We start from the raw sequence: 26,222 nt of genomic DNA, 5'->3' as shown, positions 1-26,222 counted from the left end.
CAGGGGTGTGCTGCGGAGACACCCAGTCGCAGTTCTAAGAGCAGCGTTCTGGCAGGTTTGTATGTTATTCCACTGCGTATCACTGGTCTGCGGTGTCCACACTGGCGCTGCATAGTTTACCACTGACCGGCCAATTGCCTTATAAGTAGTTAGCAAGGTTTCTTTGTCCGCACCCCAAGTACTGCCGGCTAGTGACTTGAGGACCTTGTTTCTACCACGGAGCTTATTACAAATTGCAGTGGCATGGGCAGATGACCTAAAAAGGCTGTCGAATGTGACCCCAAGAATCTTGGGGTAATTTGTGGTCGGAATTATTACTCCATCGACTCTGATATTCAACTGCCTGCGCACTTCTGCCGTCCATGTAGTAAATAGTGTGGCTGAGGATTTGGTGGGGGATATCCTCAAGTTTCTCGCAGTGAAATAACTGGTAAGATTAGCTATGTAGACGTTCAACCGATCGCAAATGTCATCAACATTGGGCCCAGATGCCAAGATTGTACAGTCATCCGCATATGATACAATCTCGACGCCGTCAGGAGGGGGTGGAATCCATTCCACCACATTCCAGTGAAACCACTTAGAGAAGCTTTGAAACCCTCAGAAATGTCACCAGCATTACTGAGGTGGGATAATCCACCGCTAAAAAACTTTTTTTGGTGTTCGGTCGTAGCAGGAATCGAACCCACGACCTTGTGTATGCAAGGCGGGCATGCTAACCATTGCACCACGGTGGCTCGCTGCCTGATAGGCGAATTTATAAAAAAACTATTGGTGCGAAGTATAATGACTATTGTATGAGCTGTCATGATGCGAAGGAAAAAGAATCAATTAAACACTTCTTGTGTGAGTGTCCTTCATTTTGTGTAAGGCGTAAGCAAATTTTAGGGTCATACGAGGGCAGTTCGGAAACTTCTTACCTAGCACAAAAATCGCGGTATAAACAGAAAAAAGTGTTTTGGAAACTTCCATCTCTGTTATGAACACATGTAAAATTTTGTTTCGATCTGGCAACTCCTTCATATAGAAACAGGTGTTCAAAAAAGACGCATCCGCATTTTTTTTTTTCAATTGAAAAATTAGAAATGCGTGCTGTCATTAAATATTTACATAAAAAAGGCTTATCGGGACAAGAAATTCATAATGATATGGTGAATGTGTTAGGTGAAAGTGCTCCTTCATATGCAACAGTAAAAAATTGGGTTGCTGAATTTAAACGTGGTCGTACAAGCATTGAAGATGAAAGCAAGAACAACAGAAATTGTAGCCAAAGTGCATGATATGGTATTAAATGATCGATGAATAAAAGTGCGTGAAATTGCTAATATCATGGGCATCTCAAATGATCGAGTCCATTTAATTTAGCATGAAGAACTACAGATGAAAAAGCTTTCTGCAAGATGGGTGCCACATTTGTTAACAGTCGATCAAAAACGCATAAGAATGAGCATTTCTCAAGCTTGTTTGGATCGTTTAGCGAAATAAAATGGATTTTAAGCGTCGTTTCATAACTGTTGATGAGACATGGATCCACCACTATACTCCAGAGACAAAAGAACAATCCAAACAATGGACTGAAGCTGGAGGAAGTGCCCCAAAGAATGCAAAAATAATTCAATCGGCTGGTGAGGTTATGGCAACGGTGTTTTGGGACTTCAAAGGTATTTTATTGATTGACTATCTGCAAAAGGGTAAAACAATAAATTCAGAGTACTATTGCAACCTAAAAAATTCCTTGCTGGCAAGCGTTTTACCTCAAATGAAGATTCAATTACAGTTGTAAACCACTATTTGGAAGACCTTGAGGAAAACTATTTTAATCAAGGGATAGAATTGCTAGAAAAGTGTTTGACTAAGTGTATTGAAGTTTCAGGAGATTATATTGAAAAGTAAAAATATTTTTGAAAAACTAACTATTCTCTTTCATTCATAGGCTAAGAAGTTTCCGAACCGCCCTCGCATAGCTTTAGATTACTGGCGGACCTGGAAAACGTTAACGTAAGCAGTATGCTAATGTTTGTGGAACAATCTGGTTGGTTCAACAGAAGAAAATAATCGAGAAGGTTCAGCGGTTAAAACTAGAAGTGCCCATATGGAATAGGTACTTTTAGTTAATGTGGTTTCACAAAGTCTAAGTGAACCTGAAACATAATCGGGCTTCCACTTTAACCTAACTTAACCCCGCCATGTTTCGAAATATTGTGTGTACGTTATCTCTTCGTAGTAGGAATGTGGCCCCTACGGTCGGAAGGGACGGGAAAGTAAGCGCTGCGTCGGTTCGATAAAAAATATAGTTTCTGTGAATAGAACTGCAAGTGTGATGGATTGACTTCAGTTCAAAACTTGTTATAAATTACGAGCAACAATTTTTTTCTGTGCAGCATTTCTTTATGAATATTCTTTGTACCAGAATTTAACGGTATTATTGGTACTAAACCGTTTTAAAAACTGCACGAATGTTGCTCTGACAGTTTCAATAACGGCGGGAACTATTGTTGCATTGATCTTCGAAGTACATATGTGAAAACCCTTATTGTGGTTGTCAGTGTTCCAAACAGTGTCGTCTGAGCTAAAACCAGGAAATGTACCATAAAAATAATATGTCTAAAATATAATTACACTTTTTTGTCCGCTAACTGATTTAAAAAAGCCCAATCAAGCTGGGAAAATGCTAAATTGGTAACGCTGATAGCCATCTATTTCAAATTAATTATACAAATATATTTTTATATTTTAGTATAGCGTCCCTGGAATGTCTAATGATAGCATTTTATGTTCATGACGAAGCTGAAAGAATGGATGTAGTTCTGCGTAATCAGGTGGCAAATGTACTTTTCATATTCCTACCTAAAATTGTCACCGTTCTGTACAGGACCGCACTAGCCGACGAAAGGATTGGCGAGTCTATAAAAATTGTTAGTTGGGAAAATAATATAAAGTAAAACGATTACTTAAAAAATTAATATATATTTATATTTCAGACTTCCCTAAAGGCTATGAGCAGAATAATGTGCGTGATTTATGAAGAAACAGTGGAAGATATGATAAATGTTAAATATGACACACACTCGTTTAAAAGGTTGTTTTCTGTAATCCCCAAAGGCATATGCGATTCTTCACACGACGATAATATTTTAGCCATCAATAAGAACCGCGAACAATTAGAAATGCGAATGAAACAGCTACAAGACGAAGGTCGAACATGGGAATGGATCCAAGCCTCATCCAAAAAGCTACGTACTGTGTTTATTGAGACTAACATTTTGCGATCTCACACGTCAACAAAAATACGTCAAGAATATGCGCAAATGTGTGCTCATCTAATACAAACATGTGCTCACAACAATCTCAGAGAGAACTTTATATTAATACTTGAAAGTGTAGTAGCATTTACCGAAGACGATGATATTCATATCCGAAATCTTAGTAGGGATTGCATTGAACGATTACAAAGTATACATCCAAATGTCCCCATATTTGATGAGAGCGCAGAATTGCTTTTTGATGAACACATGACAAAATTGCCGAGAATTATTCAAAGATATAATGAAAGCGAACAGTATTCAGAGTTCATTTTTCTAAAGGGATTTCTAAAATCATTAAGTCCAAACAAATTGCAACTATTGTTTTCTATTCCAAAGAACTTGGAAATGTTTTGCATGTGTTTGCTGTCGGCTTTGGAATTAAACGTATCCATCGATTTGCTAGATGAAGAATATACACTGCGTGATATTGACGTAGAGTGCGATTATATGGAATCGAATAACCTTCCATGGCGTCGATTTAAGCACATGAACTCGGAGAGATGCGTTAAGTGTGTAAGGGATATATTCTGTATACTAGGTCGTACACCTATTTTGAATCGAATAGTCATTAATTACTTCATGGAGTTGTTACAAATGGAATCTCCTGCAGTTAATGAAATTCTCTTAGTTCTTCTTTGGTTATCGACAGCAAAAGATAAAGGAGGTGATTTTAGATACAGCGGTCTAGATTTGGTAAAAATGTTATTGAGTGAACTTCTAGATGATAAGCATTGGCATTTATCCTTAGAGCCCGACCAAGGAACAAGGCTAAAAAACGATAAGGTAAGTAAACTTGTAACAAATTTTGCGATCGATTTAAGAACTTTGCGATGGATTTATGAGCTTAGTTTTACACAATTAAAATGTTCAAACCTTTCTTTGGAAAAACTGTATTTAAGCAAGGACTCGTTCTCCTTTTTCCACGCTCATGGACGAAAAATAGTATTTTCATATGTTTCGGTGTAAAAAAATTTAGCACGTTATTTGTAACTGCAAGTATATAATGTTCACAAACTAGACTAAAATGTTTGGCATAAAATATATTCGAAAATATATTCGGATTGACCCGATGGATGCTATTCACCGGCCAGCGGCTGCCACATCAGTGTACATGTTGTTTCGTCCAGTGTTGCCAACTCCCCAAGGCCAAAAAGCACCAAAAATATATTATAAATTCTAACATACCACGCTCTATATAAAAAAAAACTTCCGAGGATGTATTATAGAACATTTGTGCATCGAAATTGTAATTTTATGAAGTTATAAACCGCTATTCAAGTATACACCTTAATCAGTTTTAATGCTTTCATCCAATTCATTTTGATCAGTAATGTCTTTCAACTTTCAAAATATTAATATATGCAAGGAGTCAATGTTGTTGTTGTTGTTGTAACAGTTTATTGTGATCTCATCCATTTCATGTTATACGCTTGGTACATCAGCTTGTTGGCAGATCAAGGAACTCTGCGACTAAGGTGGGGTGTGTCCAGAGTGATCTGGTGGTAAGTCGGGTTGGTTTGGCTGGGCAAGAGAAAAGATGACGCGTGTCGTGTGGCCCTTGGTTGCAAATTGGACAAACGTCAGCTACGCTGCTATCAATCACCGATAAGTAGGAATTGAGGCGGCTGCACTTGCCTGATCTTAATTGGGCCAAAACTACCCTAGTCTGCCGTGGGAGGTCTCTTTCCTCCGGTGCTATGGGCGGTGGTCGGACTCCAAGAACAGGATTAACCTTGTAGCTTCTCACCGCTTCAGCTACAGTATCCTCATGAATCCTGTTCAAACCTGCCTCTAGATTATATCAACCCTTACGTTCCTGGGTGGTGGTTGTGTATCCATAAGATGGTGGTTTGGATGATTACTGCGATAACAAGCCAGGAGATACTGCTTTGACAACATGTAGTTGTGTCTTCGCACAGGGATGATCTTTGTCTCCACATAAAGGTGATCCAGGGGTGTGCTGCGGAGACACCCAGTCGCAGTTCTAAGAGCAGCGTTCTGGCAGGTTTGTATGTTATTCCACTGCGTATCACTGGTCTGCGGTGTCCACACTGGCGCTGCATAGTTTACCACTGACCGGCCAATTGCCTTATATGTAGTTAGCAAGGTTTCTTTGTCCGCACCCCAAGTACTGCCGGCAAGTGACTTGAGGACCTTGTTTCTACCACGGAGCTTATTACAAATTGCAGTGGCATGGGCAGATGACCTAAAAAGGCTGTCGAATGTGACCCCAAGAATCTTGGGGTAATTTGTGGTCGGAATTATTACTCCATCGACTCTGATATTCAACTGCCTGCGCACTTCTGCCGTCCATGTAGTAAATAGTGTGGCTGAGGATTTGGTGGGGGATATCCTCAAGTTTCTCGCAGTGAAATAACTGGTAAGATTAGCTATGTAGACGTTCAACCGATCGCAAATGTCATCAACATTGGGCCCAGATGCCAAGATTGTACAGTCATCCGCATATGATACAATCTCGACGCCGTCAGGAGGGGGTGGAATCGAGGACATGTAGAGGTTAAACAGTGCCGGAGATATCACACCACCTTGGGGAACTCCCTGTTTAACTCTACGCGGTCTTGACTTTCAGTCCCTGAATTCCACGTACGACTGGCGTCCACACATATAATTCAGCACCCAACGCTTCGCTCCTGTCGGTAGGGACGTATTCTCGATGTCCTCAAATAATGTGTCATGGTTGACCGTATCGAATGCTTTCGATAGGTCAAGCGCCACGAGGACCGTCCTATGACACGGCCTGGGCTGGTTAAGTCCCTTATTAATATGTGTCGAAATGGCATGTAAGGCTGTTGTCGTACTATGTACCTTACGGAATCCATGTTGATGGTGGGCAGCTGGAAAATTCTCCACAAGGCTGGGGAGGAGTAATGCCTCAAGTGTCTTGGCTACTGGCGAAAGAAGGGATATCGGTCTGTACGATTCACCTTTGCTCGAATCTTTGCCCGGTTTCAGTAGTGGAATCACCCTTCCCATTTTCCAGACATCGGGTATAATGTGTGATTCCAAAGACAAATTGAGGAGTCTGGTCAGGAACTCAACTCCCAGTATTCCCAGATGCTTCAGCATTAGCATTGAAATTCCGTCAGGGCCCAGCGCCTTAGATGGTTTCGCGCTGTTGATGACATTGGTAACTTCGGCTGCAGTAAATTGTGGTGTGTCATCGATTCGGAGACCACGTACACGACGGGTGGCTCTCCGTTTCGCTCTATCACTCTCGGGATGCTCGACAAACTGTCGGTTGAAGTATTTGGCGCACCTCTTCGGATCAGTCACAGTCACGTCGCCAAATGTGACTGAAATCCCATCATCCCTTGTGGAGGGGTTCGAGAGGGCTCTAACTGTTGACCACAATTTACCAGTTCCTGTTCCTAAGTTACATTGCTTCAGGTGCTCTAACCAAGTGTTCCGCTTGTGCTCGTCGACTATCTTACTAATCTCTAGATTTAGTTCTCTGATTCTAGGATCAGCAGGGTTAGCACGACGGCGTTCATCACGCTCGTCTGCGAGTCCCGCCGCTTCGGCTGGGAAGTTGGGCCTCACCTGGGCAATTCGACCAGCGGGTATGAAGCGAGCGGCTGCTGCGTTGATGATGTCCCGGAACTCCCTCTGGGCAACATGAACATGTGAGGGGGACGGGAGCTCACTGAAGCGGCGATCGGTGTATTCTCTGAAGCCTTCCCAGTTGGCTTTCTTTTGATTAATAAACGTCCGGCGTTCAGAGGTTATGAAATCGGAGGGTCGGTTGATGGTGAGAATTATGGGGAGGTGGTCCGAACCCAATGAAATGACGGGTTGCCAGGAGACGTCATTTATCAGACCAGGCGATGCTAACGATAAATCTGGCGAACTGCTGCAGTCACCCATAATTCTCGTGGGGGCCTCTTCGTTCACCGTGCAAAATGTGGAGTCGTCTATCTGCTCTGCCAAAGCTATGCCCCTCTGGTCATTACCCAGGAGAGAATGCCAAAGTTCATGGTGGGCATTAAAATCTCCTAGAACCAATCGGTTATGCCCGCTCAACAACCACTCAATGTTTGGGCTATAACCAGGAGCACAGCTACCAACCGGCGGTATGTACACATTGTATAGCTCTATCTCGGCAGCCCCACACTTAACTGCTACCCCCATACATTCCATGTACGGGTCATTAGTGTCTAGCACAAGCGTGATAGGTCTATACTGCACGGAACGGTGTAATATGAAAGCCAGGCCACCACCTCCATTTCTTTTGCGATCCTTCCGTAGGACATTGTACCCATCACAATGTCGTAGGCTGCAGGTGGGATTCAGCTTTGTTTCCTGGATCGCCGCGACCCTTATCCTTTTCCGATTCATAAAGTCTACGATCTTACCACGGAGCCCGTTGCAATTAAATTGCAAAAATGATGCACTCTCCGGAACTGGTACAACAATATTCGGTGTAAGATGCTGCGGCGGAGAATATTGTTGTGCGAGAGAAGTCGGTGGGGTCACATAATCAGATGACCCACTGCTGCTGTCATTGGCACAGCATCCTGCCACGAAGTCAGTTTGACTATATTCCCGCAGCGATGTTAGGCCGGAGCAGTTCCGGAAGTGCACCCATTCCATGCACCGGTTACACCTCACCGAAACCGAGCGATGGTGAATTCGATTTCGGCAGACGGCACAGTACCATGGTCCGGGGTTTTCCTCTATCTCGGCTCGGACCAAAAGCAGGCGGAGAAGGCTCCCCGGGATGCACCTTCTCCAACACGAAAAAACGGACGAGACAACACGTACACTGAGGTGGCAGCCGCTGGCCGATGGCTGGTATCCATCGGGTCAATCCGGTGCGTAGAACCCGCCGCCGTTGGATTGCAAGGGATTGCAAGGAGTCAATTGCTTATTTCAGTTGTGCGTGCTTTTGTGAATTTAATACAAACGTTTTTCATGACATCTTTCGGCACTCGTCGCTAAACCAAAATTTTGTATCAATTAAACTTAATACTGTTCAAAATGAAAAAAGGCACTAAATGAAAATGTCAGAAAGCACCAAGTTGGTGCTTTTTTGAAGAGGCACCAAAACGGCAATTTGGTGCTTTTTAGAAATCAAAAAGAACTACATTTGGTGCTAAAAGCACCAAATTGGCATCACTGGTTTCGTCCGTATTTTTGTGTTGGAGAAGGTGCATCCCGGGGAGCCTTCTCTGCTTGCTTTTGGTCTGAGCCGGGATAGAGGAGAACCCCGGACCATGGTACTGTGCAGTTTGCCGAAACCAAATTCATCATCGCTCGGTTTCGGTGAGGTGTAACCGGTGCTTAGAATGGGTGCACTTCCGGAACTGATGCGGCTTAACATCGCTACGGGAGTACAGCCATACTGACTACGTGGCAGGGTGCTGTGCCAACGACAGCAGGTCATCAGATGCGACCCCCCGACATCTCTCGCACAGCAATATTCTCCGCCGCAGCATCTGACACCTAATATTGTTGTACCAATTCCGGAAAGTGCATCATTTTTGCAATTTAATTGCAACGGTCTCCGTGGTAAGATTAGCGAGATCGTGTACTTTATGAATCGAAAAAGGATCAGGGTCGAGGCGATCCAGGAAACTAAGCTGAATCCCACCTGCAGCCTACGCCATTGTGATGGATAAAATGTGCTACGAAAGGACCGTACAAGAAATGGAGGTGGTGGCCTGGCTTTCATATTACACCGTTCCGTGCAGTATACACCTATCACGCTTGTGCCAGACACTAGTGACCCGTATATGGAATGTATGGGGGTAGCAGTCAAGTCTGGGGCTGCCGAAATAGAGCTATACAATGTGTATATACCGCCGATTGGTAGCTGTGCTCCAGGTTATAGCCCAAACATTGAGTGGCTATTGTGTGGGCATAACCGATTGGTTCTAGGAGGCTTTTATGCCCACATGAACATTTTCAGAGAGGCATAGCTTTGGCAGAGCAGATAGATGACTCCACATTTTGCAAAGCCAACTGGGAAGGCTTCAGAGAATACACAGATCGCCGTTTCAGTGGGCTCCCGTCCCCCTCCCATGTTCATATTGCTCAGAGTGCGTTCCGGGAACATCAACGCAGCTGCCGCTCGTTTCATTCCAGCTGGTCGAATTGCCCAGGTGAGGTCCAACTTTCCAGCCGAAGCGGCGGGACTCGCAGACGAGCGTGATGAACGCCTTCGTGCTATCCCTGCTGATCCTAGAATCAGGGAACTGAATCTAGAGATTAGTAAGATAGTCGACGAGCACAAGCGGTACACTTGGTTAGAGCACCTGAAGCAATGTAACCTAGGCACAGGAACAGGTGAGAGCCCTCTCGAAACCCGCTACTAGGGATGATGGTATTTCAGTCACCTTTGGCGACGTGACAGTGACTGACGCGAAGAGGTGCGCCACATTATTCAACCGACTGTTTGTCGAGCACCCCGAGAGTGATAGAGCGAAAAGGAGACCCAATCGTCGCATCCGTGGTCTCCAGCGATGACACACCATAGCCGAAGTTACCGAAGCCATCAACATCGCGAAACCATCCAAAGCGCTTGACCCTGACGGAATCTCTATGCTAATGCTGAAGCATCTGGGAATACTGGGAGTTGAGTACTTGACCAGACTCCTCAATTTGTCCTTAGAATCGCTCATTATACCCGATGTATGGAAAATGGGTAGGGTGATTCCACTACTGAAACTAGGCAAAGACTCGAGCAAGGGTGAATCGTACAGACCGATTTCCCTTCTCTCGCCAGTAGCCAAGACAATTGAGGCACTACTCCTCCCCAGCCTTGTGGAGAATTTTCCAGCTGCTAATCATGAACAGGGATTCCACAAAGTACATAGTACGACAATGGCATACTAATCATCAACATGGTTTCCGTAAAGTACACAGTACGATTCAGCATTTATAAATAGGGGACTCGTGGCGCTTCACCTATCGAAGGCATTCGATACGGTCAACCATGCCAGACTTATCGAGAACACGTCCTTACCGGCAGGAACCAAGCGTTGGGTTACTAATTTGTGCGGGCGCCAGTCGTACATGGAATTTAGGGATAGGAAATCACGACCCCGTAGAGTGAAACAGGGTGTTCCCCAGGGTGGGGTGATATCTCCGGCACTGTTTAATTTCTACCTATCCTCTAATCCACACCCTCCAGACTGCGTCAATATTGTATCTTACGCAGACGATTGTACAATCTTGGCATCAGGGCCCAATGTTGATTACATATGCGATCGATTAAACGTCTACCTCGCTAATCTTACCAGTTATTTCACTGCGAGAAACTTGAAGATATTCCCCCTAAATACTCAGCCACACTATTCACTACATGGACGGCAGAAGTGCACAGGCAGTTGAATATTAGTGTCGATGGCGAAATAATTGCGACCACAAATTACCCCAAGATTCTTGGGGTCACGTTCGACAGCCTGTTTAGATCGTCTGCCCATGCCACTGCAATTCGTAATAAGCTCCTCAAGTCACTTGCCGGCAGTACTTGAGGTGACAAAGAAACCTTGTTAACTACCTATAAGGCAATTAGCCGGTCGGTGGTAAACTATGCAGCTCCAGACTAGTGATACGCAGTGGAATAACATACAGACCTGCCAGAACGCTGCCCTTAGAACTGCGACTGGGTGTCTCTGCAGCACACCACTGGATCAGCTTTATGTGGAGACAAAGATCATCCCTGTCCGAAGACACAACTACATGCTGTCAAAGCAGTATCTCCTGGGTTGTTATCGCAGTAATCATCCAAACCACCATCTCATGGATAAACCACCAACCAGGAACGTAAGGGTTGATATACATCATCTAAAGCGCGAGATCCAGCGCTATAAAAGAGAGCCTTTAGATCAAGCAGCGTACCAGGCAGTTTTGAACAAGATTCATGAGGATACTGTAGCTGAAGCGGTGAGAAGCTACAAGGTTAATCCTGTTCTCGGAGTCCGACCACCGCCCATAGCATCGGAGGAAAGAGACCTCCCACGGCAGACTAGTGTAGTTTTAGCCCAATTAAGATCAGGCAAGGGCAGTCGCCTCAATTCCTACTTATCAGTGATTGATAGCAGCACAGCTGACGTATGCCCAATTTGGAACGAAGGGTCACACGACACACGTCATCTTTTCTCTTGCCCAGCTAAACCAACCCGACTTACCACCAGTTCACTCTGGACACACCCCACCTTAGTCGCAGAGTTCATCGATCTGGCCAAAAGCTGAAGTATCAAAGCGTATAACATAAAAATTGATGAAATCACAACAACAACGAAAGACATCAACATAACACAATAAGAGAATCAAAATAAAACATTTTTAATGAAATAAAATGTAGAAATTAAGGTAAGTAAAAAATGTTCATATGTTCTCAGATGATGGTTAGGATAGGTTAGGTTAGGTTAAGGTGGTAGCCCGATTAAGTTTCAGGCTCACTTAGACTATTCAGTCCATTGCGGTACCACATTAACTAAAAGTACCAATACATATGGGCACTTTTAGTTTTAACCGCTGAACCTTCGTGGTGCAATGGTTAGCATGCCCGCCTTGCACACACAAGGTCGTGGGTTCGATTCCTGCTTCGACCGAACACCAAAAAGTTTTTCAGAGGTGGATTATCCCACCTCAGTAATGCTGGTGACATTTCTGAGGGTTTCAAAGCTTCTCTAAGTGGTTTCACTGCAATGTGGAACGCCGTTCGGACTCGGATATAAAAAGGAGGTCCCTTGTCATTGAGCTTAACATAGAATCGAGCAGCACTCAGTGATAAGAGAGAAGTTCACCAATGTGGTATCACAACCTAACCTTCTCGATTATTTTTTTCTGTTGAACCAACTAGATTGTTCTAAAAACATTAGCAGACTGCTTACGTTAACGTTTTTCAGGCCCGCCAGTAATCTAAAGCTATATGCCCCTAAAATTCGTTTACGCCTTACACAAAATGCAGGACACTCACACAAGAGGTGTTTAATTGATTCCGTTTCCTACGCATTATGACAGCCCATACAGTAGTCATTGTACTTCGCGCCAATGGTTTTTGCAAAATCGCCTATCAGGCAGCGACCCGTTACATCAGATATCAGGAGTGATATATGACGTCTTGAGAACACTAGCATATCTAGTGTGCGGTTTAAGTTTAAATGGGGCCATAATTGCTTGGTGTCGTTACAACCCTTGCAATTCTCCCATGGAACATTTGCCATCATAACAGCCTTCTCGGGCAGTAAGAGCTTGCCAGAGGCAGTTCCCCGGTATGTTCCTATGGCCAGGCACCCACATTAGGTGAATATTGTATTGCTCAGCCATCTCGTTGAGAGATTTGCGACAGTCGATGGCCGTTTTCGAGTTAAGGAACACTGAATCCAAGGATTTTATTACATGTTGATTGTGTGAGTACATATTAATGCCATTTGTTGGAACATTACTTCTCAGCCAATTCGCCACCTCTCTTGTTAATATTTCAGCCCGAAAAACACTACAGTGATTATGTAATCTGGAATATACTCTGAAACCCACTTGCCCGTCCAATTTGGAGCCATCAATATAGAAATCTATACATCGTTTATTCCCCGGGGTCTGTGTGCACCACGCCTCACTGTTGGGAATTAGAGTTTCCAACTTTTTGTTGAAAAGTTTGTGCCGACCGAACTGTGACCTTACCTTTTTTCTGACCACAGCGATAGCTCGCGCAACTGCACCGCCGTTGTTGCAGACTAAAGACAATAGATCCAGCATAACATTATGGGAATTTGTTTCTGTCTTACTGAATGCGCCCGAGATACACAAGCACGCCATACGCCGAACGTTGTCTAAGCTTGTCGGCTGTTGAAGTGCCGCCCACCAGAGTTCAACACCATATTGCATTATAGGTCTAACCACTGCCGTGTATAGTCAATGCACAATTTCCCCACTTTTTTGCTATTGCCTTTTTGCACGAGTACAAAGCTACCGTGGCTTTTCTGGCCCTTTCTTCAATATTAAGTTTAAAGTTCAGCTTCCCGTCTAAAATAACGCCAAGGTATTTAGCACACTCACCAAAGAGAATTTCCATACCCCCTAAGGATATGGGCTTAACCGTGGGAATTTTGCGATCTTTGCAGTACATGACTAGTACTGTCTTTGCAGGATTTACCCCAAGACCATTCTCTTTCGCCCATTTCTCAGTCATCCGGGGGGCTCTCTGTATAATGTCTCTGATTGTGGATGGGAATTTTCCCTGACTGCTAGAGCCACATCATCTGGGTATGCCACAACTTTTATCCTCTCTTTTTCTAGGGAAGCCAGAAGGTTATTTATAGCAACATTCCAAAGAAGAGGTGATAGAACTCCTCCTTGGGGAGTGCCTCTGTTCACATAATTTTGTATGTTTGAATGCCCCTTCGATGTCTAGAAACGCCACGATTATGTATGCATTGACAGATAGTGATAGTGAGTTATCAATTAAGCTGACTAGTTCATGCAACACAGTCTCAGTACACCTGCCCTTCGAGTATGCCTGCTGTCGTTTCGAGAGCAAACTTGAATCGACGCTAGTTCTAAGATAAATATCTATCATCCTCTCCAGAGTCTTAAGTAGGAATGAGGATAAGCTGATTGGTCGGAAAACCTTCGTATTCGAATGAGAGGCTTTTCCCACTTTATATATCACCGTCAATCTAGGGGTAATTATGTCAGTCACTGTTTGTAACTCCGCCGGAGTAATTCCATCAGGTCCAGGGGATTTGAATGGTCCAAAAATATTTAAAGCTCATTTTATTCTAGATTCCGATACAATTTGCTCGATAGGAAATGACCATTGAGCCTCTGTGGCACCGCCAGAATATGGTTCAGCCATCTGATTTCCGGGATGAAATGCAAATGAATTCCAATCGCAAATGAATTTTGCTTTTAAGCGTTTTATGTAGGAGAGCGGGATTATTTTCGTGAGCCTAATTCGTTACTCACGCACACTCACGAAGATATTGTTTTCGTGACTCAAGCTCACGCACGACATTTTGGTTTGTTAATCACGCTCACGCACACTCACGCCGTTGACATGAGCGTGACGACTCACACGTGTGTCACGAAAATTTTCGTGAGTCACGACAATTTCGTGTCACGTGCACACCTCTACCTCCAACATCTCCTCACTGGACGTTGTCCAATTGCCCTCCGATGGTTTAATGAAACCTGGAACGGAGTAAGTGGATGCTAGTACCTTCCGTAGTCTGGAAGAATACGTCTGGAAGCCTCGGACGTATTCTCAATACTGCTACAGTAATCTTTCCAAGTGTTATGTTGAGCCCTTCTCAGTTCTCGTTTATATCCTCTCAGATTCATCTTGTAAGTGTCCCAATCCTCCGGAGCTCTTGTGGATTTGCTTTGCTAAAGAGCTTCCTGTAGGATTTCCTCATATTACTTAACTCCGTAGACCACCATGGCGGTCGATTTTTCCCCTTTGGCTTTCCTCTAGGGCATGCAGCTTTTAGTGAGATGTTGAAGGCCTTTGAAATCCGCTCCACGGTTTGTTCGATATCCTGCACAGTGCTTATTTTTGGATCTCTGGTATTTCTGATATCATCATATTGAACGTATCCCTATACCTATTCCAATCAGCTTTCCTCTCATTTCTCGGAAATATGGTATTTGAAGTACGAACAGCCAATTTGAAACTGATGTAGCGATAATCTGAGAATCTTTGTTCTCTCAAAAATTGCCACTCAGATATCTTATCATTCAGTTCCGGAGAGGCCAATGTGACGTCCATAACCTCATGCCAATTTTTGGTGACGAAGGTTGGTGCATCTCCCTTATTGCAAACCACCAGGTTAGTACGCAAAATAAATTCTATTAGCGACTCTCCCCTTGCATTAGTATCACTACTTCCCCAAATACTATGATGTGCATTTGCATCACTGTTTAATATTGACTCAGGATCAGGAGGGTTTGCAGGTATCCATGCATGTGCTCTAGGTATAGCCGGTATGTCTTTTTTTCGACTAACTCCAAAGCGGCTCCTTCCCAAACTTCAGATGATATTTCCAGTGAACATATTTGTCCCCACCCGGACGAAAAATACTGATTTTCATATGTTTCGGTGTAAAAATTATATGTTTGGGACTTAAATTTTTAGCACATATTTGTAAGTGCAAACATATAATGTTCATGGTCTAGTATGACATGTTTGAACATATACCTTCAAAGAAAGAGTCTGCTAAAAACAGCAGTCGATGTCTGCTGTTATATTTTTGTACTTCAGGGTCTAACGAACAACAAATTATGAAATGTTTAGGTTATAATTTTTTCCCCAAAGCATATGTAACAACCAAAAGTAGTTTTTGGTATATTCTTGCACTGTAATATACTTACAGCTCCTAAATGCGATGAGCAAAATGTTTGCTCTTATGCCTCAATGCTATTTCAGCAAACAGTGACTGCTTTCTCTTTTTCAGCAGATTTTTGCTGTTTTAGCAGACTTTTCTGCCGTTTCTACTAACAAATTTTTTTGGGTGTATGTTAAGATGTTATAACATATTATGTTATGTTACATTTTCTTAAATACAATGTCTCTGGGTATATATTAATTTAGAAAGTTCCTATAAACATGTATATGTTTAGAAAAGTCAGAGAGCGAGAGAGAATAGAGAAAAAAGAAAAACGACAATAAATCTAAAGTTACCAATATAACATACATATTTGAGAGGTTACTTTTTGCCAGCTCTAACAGGGGGAAAAAGATTATTCATATAAGATATCGAGCATTGGTATCAGAAATGGTATACCATCAATGCTTTCCGTTTCAAAAGACTTTTTACTGAATATTTTCAGAATGATTGAAGTTAATAATTTGTGATTTTATGCATTTTTTTTATTTTTATTTTGATCTTAATGTTAATATATCTCAAAATTCTTCTTTATTTGCCATTTATTTTCTCTATCTGTTTCACTTAATAAAATTGATTAGATTTTATGTATACTTAAGTTATCATTAATTAATTTTAAAAACAATTGTGATAATCAACTTATGTATTACTCAAATTAATAATCTTATACTAAAATTATAAGATTTTTATTTTGTTGTATACACTTATAGAAAAAAAGACTGCTGTTAATAGCAAACGCTGTCTGCTGTTTTATAAGTTTTTTTGTTTGCTAAAAAGCAAATAATCTGTCGCCCTCGCCGTCGATTTTCGTATGTCGCCACTAATTGTCATTCCGTTCGTCGATATATTCTGCTATCGAAAATCGGTATTCCTGGTGTCGTTTTTTGGTTTGTGGTTTAAAGCCTTTGGACTTTAGAGACAAATTGTAACAAATGGTAGAAAAGCTGTAACTATTATTAAAAAATCTGTATTGCTCAAGTATTTATTCCAGCTTCCAATGCGGAACTCATGTTCTATATCAAGAAGTCCTAAGATGATCACAAAAAAAAGAAAAAAATGAGCTATTTATACTAACTTGACAAAGATCCGTATATATAGTAGTTATGGTCATCACATTTACCATAACAGCACATTTAAAATAAACGTGTTGATTTTCAATTCCATTTATTTTTAATAGAACCCCTTCGAGGTGAATGTTTTATTTTATTTAGTACCAAACTTAGATAACAATTGTGCCCTTCACGAACTTTGAATGATCCTTGGACACATAATGTCAACTTCGTTCCAATTGTACAAGCCGGATGTTGTTGTCCTTATGTAGGTATCTAAATAATTTCCCGAGTCAAATTTATTATTTTTTTTATTCTGCAATTCAAAATTGGATTATAAACAAACAGCATTTTAAACGTAAATAATTATAATTCAGTTTTACACATCAGCTGATTGTTTTCGTTCACGATGATCCTTGTGCCATTGATCTCAGCGTCGTAACCATTTTTATAGTTTTGGAAGCTATTACTGTCCTTGAAATATATTCACATTTTTTTCCCGCGTCAAATTTAATATTATTTTTGGATATTCAGGCTTAGAATTGCGTCAGAAATAAAAATATTTTAAACCGAAAAAATTAAAATTTATTTTTCGCACATCAGCTGATTGTTTTCTAGTGATATCGGCCTTTTGTTAACGGTAATTGTAATTGGCACAAAAATTAATCGTCGGCTCTCCACAGAAATACCAAGTTAGTGGCGAGGCGGTGAAAAAGCGAGAGACGTCGGCGAAAGCGAAGGCACCAATAGCAATAAGGGTTTCAAAGGTTCTCTAAGTGGTTGCATCGCAACGTGCAACACCGTTCGGACACGATTATAAAAACGAGGTCCCATTTTATTGAGCTAACCATGGAATCGGGCAGCACTCAGTGATAAGCGAGAAGTTGACCACTGTGGTAGCGCAATGGACTGAATAGTCTTAATGAGTCTAAAATAACGGGCTATCGCTACACCTAGCATAAACCTGAATATAGCTGAATTGTCAAAATAGCCTTAAATGTGAGTATTAAAATAAAATTATAGCCATTTGCTGTAATTTTTATTGGAACTTATTAATCACAATCAAACATTTCTGCTGTTATGAATAACAAAGTTTTTTGGGAGTAGGAATATAAATAAATGAAATTAAAGTTAAATTTCTGGGTAAAATATAAAAATTGTTTCACTAAAAAAATCCTAAACAGAAAGTATTTAGAAATAGTTAATTAACTAGAATAAGGTATGGAATTTAAATAAATATAAGTATTTTCAAATGAACAAGAAACTTTTATTCACTAATAACAAAGCATTCATAAAAATTAACAAAAACCGAACTAAACCCGAGTTTCCTCAAATTCAGTAAAATTTCTTATAAAATGATTATAGAAAGCTTATCATATATATGAATAAGACTTAGCATAGAAAAATATTTTAGTTCACATGTCGTTGTTAACTGTAGAAACAAAAAGATTTGTTTGATTGTTCACTACTAATGTTTGTTGTTGCATTACTGCAGTAACAAAACGAAATAAAAATAAGATCAAGGGATTTGTTACTATATGAAAAGATGATGCACAGTGCGAGTTAAGATGATTCAATTTGTAAGAAGAAAATTCCCAAATGTTTTCTCCATAAGAAGTTAGCATAAAGTGAACAAAATTGAGTTATCTCTCCCAGCCAGATCTATACTAAAGGCTGTGGAAAAGTTTATTCGTCCGAACTGAAACATGTACAGTCTAGGCGTGTATAGATTTGTATCTGGCGTTTTCTTTTCAATGGTTCCATAGATCAAATTCCTTGATGTAATTTGTCCATAAAGCTCGAAAAATAATTAATTGTAAAATTAAAATATCATGCATTTGGACGTTAATCGCCTGTTTCGGTATCTGGCTAACATGAAAAATATTTTACTTCACTCGTACTAAAAAGTTAATTTAATAGAGAACCGGTAAGTATTCTTATTTCTTGTTTAAGGCCTTCACATCGGTAAATACACAGAATTAACATACCATTTTTATACCTTAAACCAGGGCTGTGGAGTCGAGTCAATTTTGCTCGACTCCGGCTCCGACTCCGACTCTAGCATTTCTTATTAGCCTCGACTCCGACTCCGGATTCGACTCCATGTGGTGTACTTAAATCTCATTTTAACAGTATTCCAATTGTAACTGAAGGTGTAATGTTCCAAAAATATACCGATATATGTATTCTATTTTGCCATATGTGTTTATATGTCCAAAAGAACTCTAATTTTAATTTTTGATACTACTCGACGACAAATCTCAGCATTTTAGGAATGTAAAGAACTCTACATTTTAATTTCAGGCCAATAAATTAAAATACGACACAAGACTATATAGAGACCACATCAAAATATGGGTAGATAACAACAATCTCCAGAATATGACTTTATAAAAACACAACATTTCCAAAAATAATTAAGCTTCCAGATGTTTAAGAAGTAAAATCAAAATGTCGGGCTAATCGGATAGAAAGTTTAGATGTTAAAAAATGTAATATGTCGGATATATAAAACAAACATAAACTGTCATAAATTAGGGCGGGCGGAATTTTAAATAAGCACTACCATACAACAGATGACAGGAATAGCTGGACAGTTACGAATATTGTTTCTATAGAAGTAAGATGGTGAAACATCGATTTATAAATGGTCTATCAGTTATGGACATTAGAGGCCATTAATTTAATGTAAAGAATTTCGAGTGACATTGATGAAACAAACTTTCTCCCAAAAGTCTGCCTCAGATGGCACGTTGGCAGAGGTTTAATTTAAAATTACAGCTTCCAAGGACATCGCATGTATATGGAGATTTCTCAAATAATTATCTTCATATACAAAATCTGGGGCGACGGGGAATTTGCGCATTTATTTATGGATCTCAAATAACTCAAAATTTCTGACAAATCTTATGAAAATTTTAGACTGGGAAAAATTTCTTAAAACAAATCGGAGATGGGTTTATATTTAGGTGCTATATCACAAAATTGTTCGGTATAACCCGTCTTCGAACTCAACATGCCTGCCAAAAATTCAGAACGTTAGGTTCTACTGTTATATTGCCTTAAGATTGTACCTTTACCAAGAGTATATAGAGTTAAAAATCGATAGTTTAATATGTTAAAAATGGACTATACAATTGATCAATTCAGCCCATATTCTAGTAAAACCTACTTTTTATATCACCTTGAAATTTCACCCATATAAATCCACTTTGAATGGCCTGAAATCCAGGGGGGTTACTCTGTATTGCGATGCGTAAGAAAAATTGTCGCGAATCGAGTAATTGGTACTCAGTAATTCGTTTTCGTATCTACCTTGCGCATCTAGTTTTCGCAAATCTGGCATCACCGCACTCTATAATGCGAAAGCGTATGTCAAACTCGTTCGTTGATCGCAAAAATCGTGCGCAAACAAAATAGCAATCGCAAAGTAACAAACATGTAAGTAAGCACAATTAAATTTTTATATTTGTATCTAAATTGTTTATTGTTTTAGGGAAAAACCAAAAAAGTTACAGACACAGCAACGTCAGTTCCAAACTTTGGTAGACTTTATGGTCTCTTCCGCAGTTACCTCAAATTGTATGTGCTTGGGACAAAGTATTCGTTCAATCACCTCGCAAACTTCTTTTAAGCAGCGCGACATAGATTGCTCTGATAGTCCTAAAAGATGGTCTTGGCCGATTTGGTGTTGATAACCACCTTGTCCAAGCAATTTCAAAGCAGCGGCCACTTTTATTGGAGTTGGAATGGCTGTGGATTTATTTGGAACGACGAGGTCGTCTTTAATAGCGTTTAATACATACATAAACGCATCTTTATTAAGACGAAAATTTTGTATAAATCTATAAAAATGAAATATTCGAAAACGTTTGTCACATAATTTGAGTTTCCATTTTCTTACCCGTGGTCACTTAGGTAGAGTATATTTGACCGATCTCGCAAAATTCTTCTTGTAATTCGTTCATGTTAATTTTCTTCAAACCATAACGCTATCGAATCCATAATTATTACTTTTTTGTTATAAACGATTAGCAAGTTTTAAAAGAACACGCACCGAACGGAAGATTGTTTAAAATGTTTTTATTTACAATTTTTTGACATTTCTTTTTATCATTTTCGTTATTGTTTACATTGTGCAGCCAGCGTTGTCATATTTTCGCTTTATTTTGCTAAAGCGTTACCATATTTTCAGTTTACTTTGCGAAAGCGTTTGCGCAAGTGATACAGAGTACCGAATTGTACTCTTAACGCATTTAACTATCGCATCGCATTTGCTTTCGTATCGCAATACAGAGTAACCCCCCAGTACTTCGTTTTTCATTGTTCGATTAAAAGCCCCAATCGAATCTAATTTGTCGAAATATTTCTTTTGTTACAAAGATATGAAGTGTTTTTCAAATCTTGTTTCGCCGGAGTCGGAGTCGAGCAAAATTTATACGACTCCGACTTCGACTCCAGCAAAATCTTTAGACTCCGTCTCCAGGGTATGGTTAGGTTAGGTTAAAGTGGCAGCCCGATATAGTTTCAGGCTCACTTAAACTATTCAGTCCATTGTGATACCACATTAACCAAAAGTACCTATTACATATGGGCTCTTCTAGTCAACCGCTGAACCTTTCCGATTATTTTCTTCTGTTGAACCAACTAGATTGTTCCAAAAACATTAGCAGATTGCTTAAGTTAACGTTTTCCACGTTTTTCCGCCAGTAATCTAAAGCTATATGCCCCTAAAATTTGCTTACGCCTTACACAAAATGCAGGATACTCACACAAGAGGTGTTTAATTGATTCCTTTTTCTCCGCATGATCTGTCAAAAAATGTGCCTATCAGAAATATTGATTTTAGACCCCATAAAATATATAAAACGATCGACTCAGAATCACATCCTGAGTTGATTTAGCGCTTGGTGTCCGTCTGTCCATGTATTTGTTGTTCGCAGGATTCCGGTCGCAATTATTAATCGATTTAGATGGAATTTGGTAGAGAGTGTTTTTTGGGCACAAGGACGAACGCTATTGAATCGGGTCAAATTTAGATATAGCTCCCATATATATGTATCGCCCGATTTCGACAAATGAGGTCACCTTGCACTTTTTTACTAACCTATAGAGGTGTGCACGTGAGTAATATGTTACTCACCCTCACGCACACTCACGACGGAGAAATCTTATTCACGCACACTCACTCACGAACAGAAAATTTGTACTCACGCACGAAAATCTTTTAAATGTCGTGACTCACGAATAATTTTATGAGTTACCTATAGAACCTGACTGAAAATATGAGTATGATTAAATCGAGAGCGTTATAAAACTTTTAACACTTAGGATGTCACTAAAATTATATATGAATTGAACTCGTAAGCATTTTATGTTCGTAAGCGGGATTATTTTCGTGAGCGTGTTTTTCCGAAATTCGTTACTCACGCACACTCACGAAGATGCTATTTTCGTGACTCACGCTCACTAACGACATTTGGTTGGTTAGTCACGCTCACTCACGCCGTTACCTCACGAAAATTTTCGTGAGTCTCGACAATTTCGTGTCACGTTCACACCTCTACTAAATTATCGTCATCAAATTTGGACCAAAGTAATCATTTTCATCACCTTTTAAGTCTGCAAAATTGCATCGAAATCGGTTAAGATTTAGATATAGCTCTCATATATATGCATCACCCGATTTTGTCAAATTTGGTCATAAAACTCTTATTTATTAACCCATCTTGCTCAAACTTGCCTTACTCTAATCGGTTCAGATTTAGACAGGGCTCCCATATACCCACAGATAAGGAATATGATCACCTCAAACATGTTTCAAGAGCAAAATGCTATTCTTGCATGGTGACGTAACATGTTTATCGCAAAAATGTTGTTTTCTCCCCAAACATAAAATGCTTTCCGAAAGCAGATACATAATTTCCGAGAAAATAACATGGTTGCGATAAAAATGTTACTTGGTCACCATCCAAAAATAACATTTTGCTCTTGAAACATGTTTGAGGTGAAGGAATATGTCGTTCTCTGGGTGTGTATGTATCGCCCAATTTTCCGAAATTTGGCCGTAAAACCCTTATTTATGAACCGATTGTAATCAAAGTTGGCTAAATGTAATATTCTATAGCACTAACTATATGTGCAAAAATAGGTTCAGATTTAGTTAAAGAAATATATGTTTTAATAATGGAATCAATATTAGTGATATACTAACTCTGTAGGTGCAAAATCAACTATAGCTCCTAATATCAGACAATTCTGTTCAGATTATGTTTTCTAATTCAGTAGGGGTGGTTTAGGGTATGATATAGTCTCCGCCCGACTTTCCACTTTACTTACTTCTTTATTATTTTTTTAATTGTTTGCAGTTACTATGGTTGGAACAAATTTGATATGATAGGTTTACTTAAGAAAAGTTGTATTCCTTTTATCACTTTATAAAATGTTACAAGCTAATATGAAGTATTACAAATTATTATTTTTTTATTAAATGGTATTAATTGTTAACCATTTCAAATTTTTTAAATTTTTATAATAAAATGTTTTTGCTTACAGACAATTTACTTTTAATGTATGAAGATTTTCATAATAACACAATGATTTGTTGTTCTTTTAACTCTTAAATGCGCATTGTATCTTAAATTTGGCCGAATTAAATTTTAAATTTTGACCGAATTCTATGAAATCAAGTTTGTTGCATACTATATATTTTTTCGGAGGAATCGGTGACTATGTGTATTTAAGGGTTAATTATTTAATATCCCTGTTTTGGGGAAAGATATATTTAAAAATAGTTTATTCGTCGACATTGTAAAGAGACTGGTAACTATATTTTATTATCGGGGTTTCCAAAAAATTGAATTAAAATACAATGTCATTGATGAACTCGAATTTAAGAAAATTGTAAACTAGACAAGCAGGGAAAAATCTTAAGGGCCAAATCATGGTAAATTTTACTGCAGTTTAGTTCATTTTGCAATGCAAAAGAGTTCACTGTTTTTTAGTCTAATGGGTGTCTCACTCACAGCATTGAAATCAACTTGTCACGCTACAAGCTTCAATAATAAAGCTATCGTGCGTAAATGTTGCACAAAATAAATTTTGTCTGCAGGCAGGTTAATTTCGAAGATAGAATATATCGGTCCATGTTTCGATATGGCCCCCATATAAACCTATCCGATCGCTTCTTGATAAATTAGAACACCATTTTTATCCGATTTTCATTAAATTGGAGGCATTTTAGATCCCTAAAGATCCCTTTTTAACCGATCTCCCGATTTCACTTCTTTGGGATATGACCATGTAACATTTTTATCGCAACCATGTTATTTTCTCGGAAATTATGTATCTGCTTTCGGAAAGCATTTTATGTTTGGCGAGAAAACAACCAAAAATAACATTTTGCTCTTGAAACATGTTTGAGGTGATCATACTCCTTCTCTGCGTTTATAGACCGAGCTGTGTCAAGTTTATCAATGTTTTGATACTTTTTCTTTGGTAAATAGAAACAGCAATTTGTACCTGACATTTTCGCAAATAGCAATTTGTTCATTAAACCTCCATTTCGATCAATAACCATCCACTGCATAAACCTACAGAATTTACATCTGAAATCATTCGATTTTCTTGAAAGCTTAGACAGAAATTTAAAACTCTCTCTATAAAAACTAAACAAACAATTACCCTGTAAATCTAAAATCTTATGTTTCCAATACCAGATTTATCTTCGGAAACTGTACTATTTCAACCGATTTTCTGGAAAGAGGTGTATTTTCCAATTACTTGAAATTCTTTATATTCAAATTGTAGCTTTTAACAGTAGATTTAGCAACATTTTATTGTAGCAATTATTCGTAATATTTCAGCAGTTTCTTTCTGAATTTAAATTTGCAATTATTTTAGGCCTTGTAACGACAGGATTTCCATGGTATGCTGGGGTACACTCGCGGGGACAGGGTTCGTCACAGACAATTTATATTCGCTAGACCCGAGTAGATAAAAGATGTGGATTTCGTTTCTTTATATTCTTTATTGAGGAGTTCAGTAGCATTCAGTTACAATCCAATTTGGTTAACTCTAGGTTATAGGTTGGCGGCGCGGCGTCGTGGGTCGTCGTCGGTGTATGGAATGAAAAATATTATGATGCCTACCAGAGCGTATCTATGGAGGGTGCTCGACGCGTCGGTGTTTGAAATGAACAATGTTATGTTGCCTACCAGAGCGTATCCATGTAGGGTGCACGGCGGGTCGGTGTATGAAATGAAAAATATTATGTTGCCTACCAGAGCGTACCTATGTAGGGTGCACGACGAGTCGGTGTTTGAAATGAACAATGTTATGTTGCCTACCAGAGCGTATCTATGTAGGGTGCACGGCGGGTCGGTGTATGAAATGAAAATTATTATGTTGCCTACCAGAGCGTATCCATGTAAGGTGCACGGCGGGTCGGTGTATGAAATGAAAAATATTATGTTGCCTACCAGAGCGGACCTATGTAGGGTGCACGATGAGTCGGTGTTTGAAATGAACAATGTTATGTTGCCTACCAGAGCGTATCCATGTAGGGTGCACGGCGGGTCAGTGTATGGAATGAAAAATATTATAATGCCTACCAGAGCGTATCTATGTAGGGTGCACGGCGGGTCGGTGTATGGAATGACAAATATTATGATGCCTACCAGAGCGTATCTATGTAGGGTGCACGACGAGTCGGTGTTTGAAACGAAAAGTATTATGTTGCCTACCAGAGCGTATCTATGTAGGGTGCACGGCGGGTCGGTGTCTAACTGAAAATGTACGTTGCCTACCGGAGCGAATCCATGTAGGGTGCACGACGAGTCGGTGTCTAACTGAAAATGTACGTTGCCTACCGGAGCGAATCCATGTAGGGTGCACGGCGAGTCGCTATCTAACTGAAAATGTACGTTGCCTACCGGAGCGAATCCATGTAGGGTGCACGGCGAGTCGAGATAACCAACGGAAGATAGTCACGGTTGTCATGATCGTCACTATCACTGGCACTTATAGTATTCACTCTACTCACCTAGGCTTAAACTTGGCTATGTTCCTTGTTCACTCCTCAGACTCACTTGCCGATGTTTCGCTGTCAAATTATCTCCACTGACTGTCCCCCTTTCATAGTTTCCCCATCCTTTTATACCAGGCTGCTCACTTGTTTACTTGCATTGTCCCTTGTTGCGTGTTGTTGGGTGTTTTGATGCAAATGTTGTAAACAACTTCGACTCCCAGCATCGTTGTTGGTGTCCTGCAACGGTATGTTGTTTTGGTCTTCGTTTGCACTGATAAACAACATTGGGTCGCTATGATGTTTGTTGCTACGTCGTCTTGTTGTTCACTTGCATTGGCAGTAATAGATCAGCTTACTGGGTACATTGTTGCTACAAACAAACGGTATGTTGTTTTGATACATTTCGAACGTTGTAAACAACTACGTGGGTCGGTACGAGAGTTCAGGAAAAACATACGAGGGCCTTGTAAAAAATTCAAGTTCACTA

General features: G+C 40.1%; 1 protein-coding gene and 2 long non-coding RNA genes across 3 annotated transcripts in view; 2 read left to right on the top strand and 1 right to left on the bottom strand.

The window, feature by feature from the left end:
* Nucleotides 1-26,222, top strand: part of Tti1 (Telo2 interacting protein 1) — a 187,648-nt gene that overhangs the window by 39,396 nt on the left and 122,030 nt on the right. Inside the window, exons 3-4 of the mRNA XM_075291346.1 lie at nucleotides 2,738-2,915; nucleotides 2,982-4,088. Coding sequence (XP_075147461.1) covers nucleotides 2,738-2,915; nucleotides 2,982-4,088 — 1,285 coding nt within the window. The remainder of the gene's footprint in view (nucleotides 1-2,737; nucleotides 2,916-2,981; nucleotides 4,089-26,222) is intronic.
* Nucleotides 19,937-20,590, top strand: LOC142221599 (uncharacterized). Its single transcript, XR_012718139.1, has 2 exons — nucleotides 19,937-20,148; nucleotides 20,204-20,590. It is a non-coding gene; the product is annotated as an uncharacterized LOC142221599 (long non-coding RNA).
* Nucleotides 20,168-21,014, bottom strand: LOC142221600 (uncharacterized). The gene is made up of 2 exons (XR_012718140.1): nucleotides 20,612-21,014; nucleotides 20,168-20,552 (listed from the first exon to the last, which is right to left on the bottom strand). It is a non-coding gene; the product is annotated as an uncharacterized LOC142221600 (long non-coding RNA).

The sequence above is a fragment of the Haematobia irritans genome, chromosome 1, assembly GCF_050003625.1.
Source record: "Haematobia irritans isolate KBUSLIRL chromosome 1, ASM5000362v1, whole genome shotgun sequence".
NCBI lineage: Eukaryota > Metazoa > Arthropoda > Insecta > Diptera > Muscidae > Haematobia > Haematobia irritans.
Note: the sequence above shows the minus strand (reverse complement) of the source record. Positions and strands in the feature narration are given on the sequence as shown.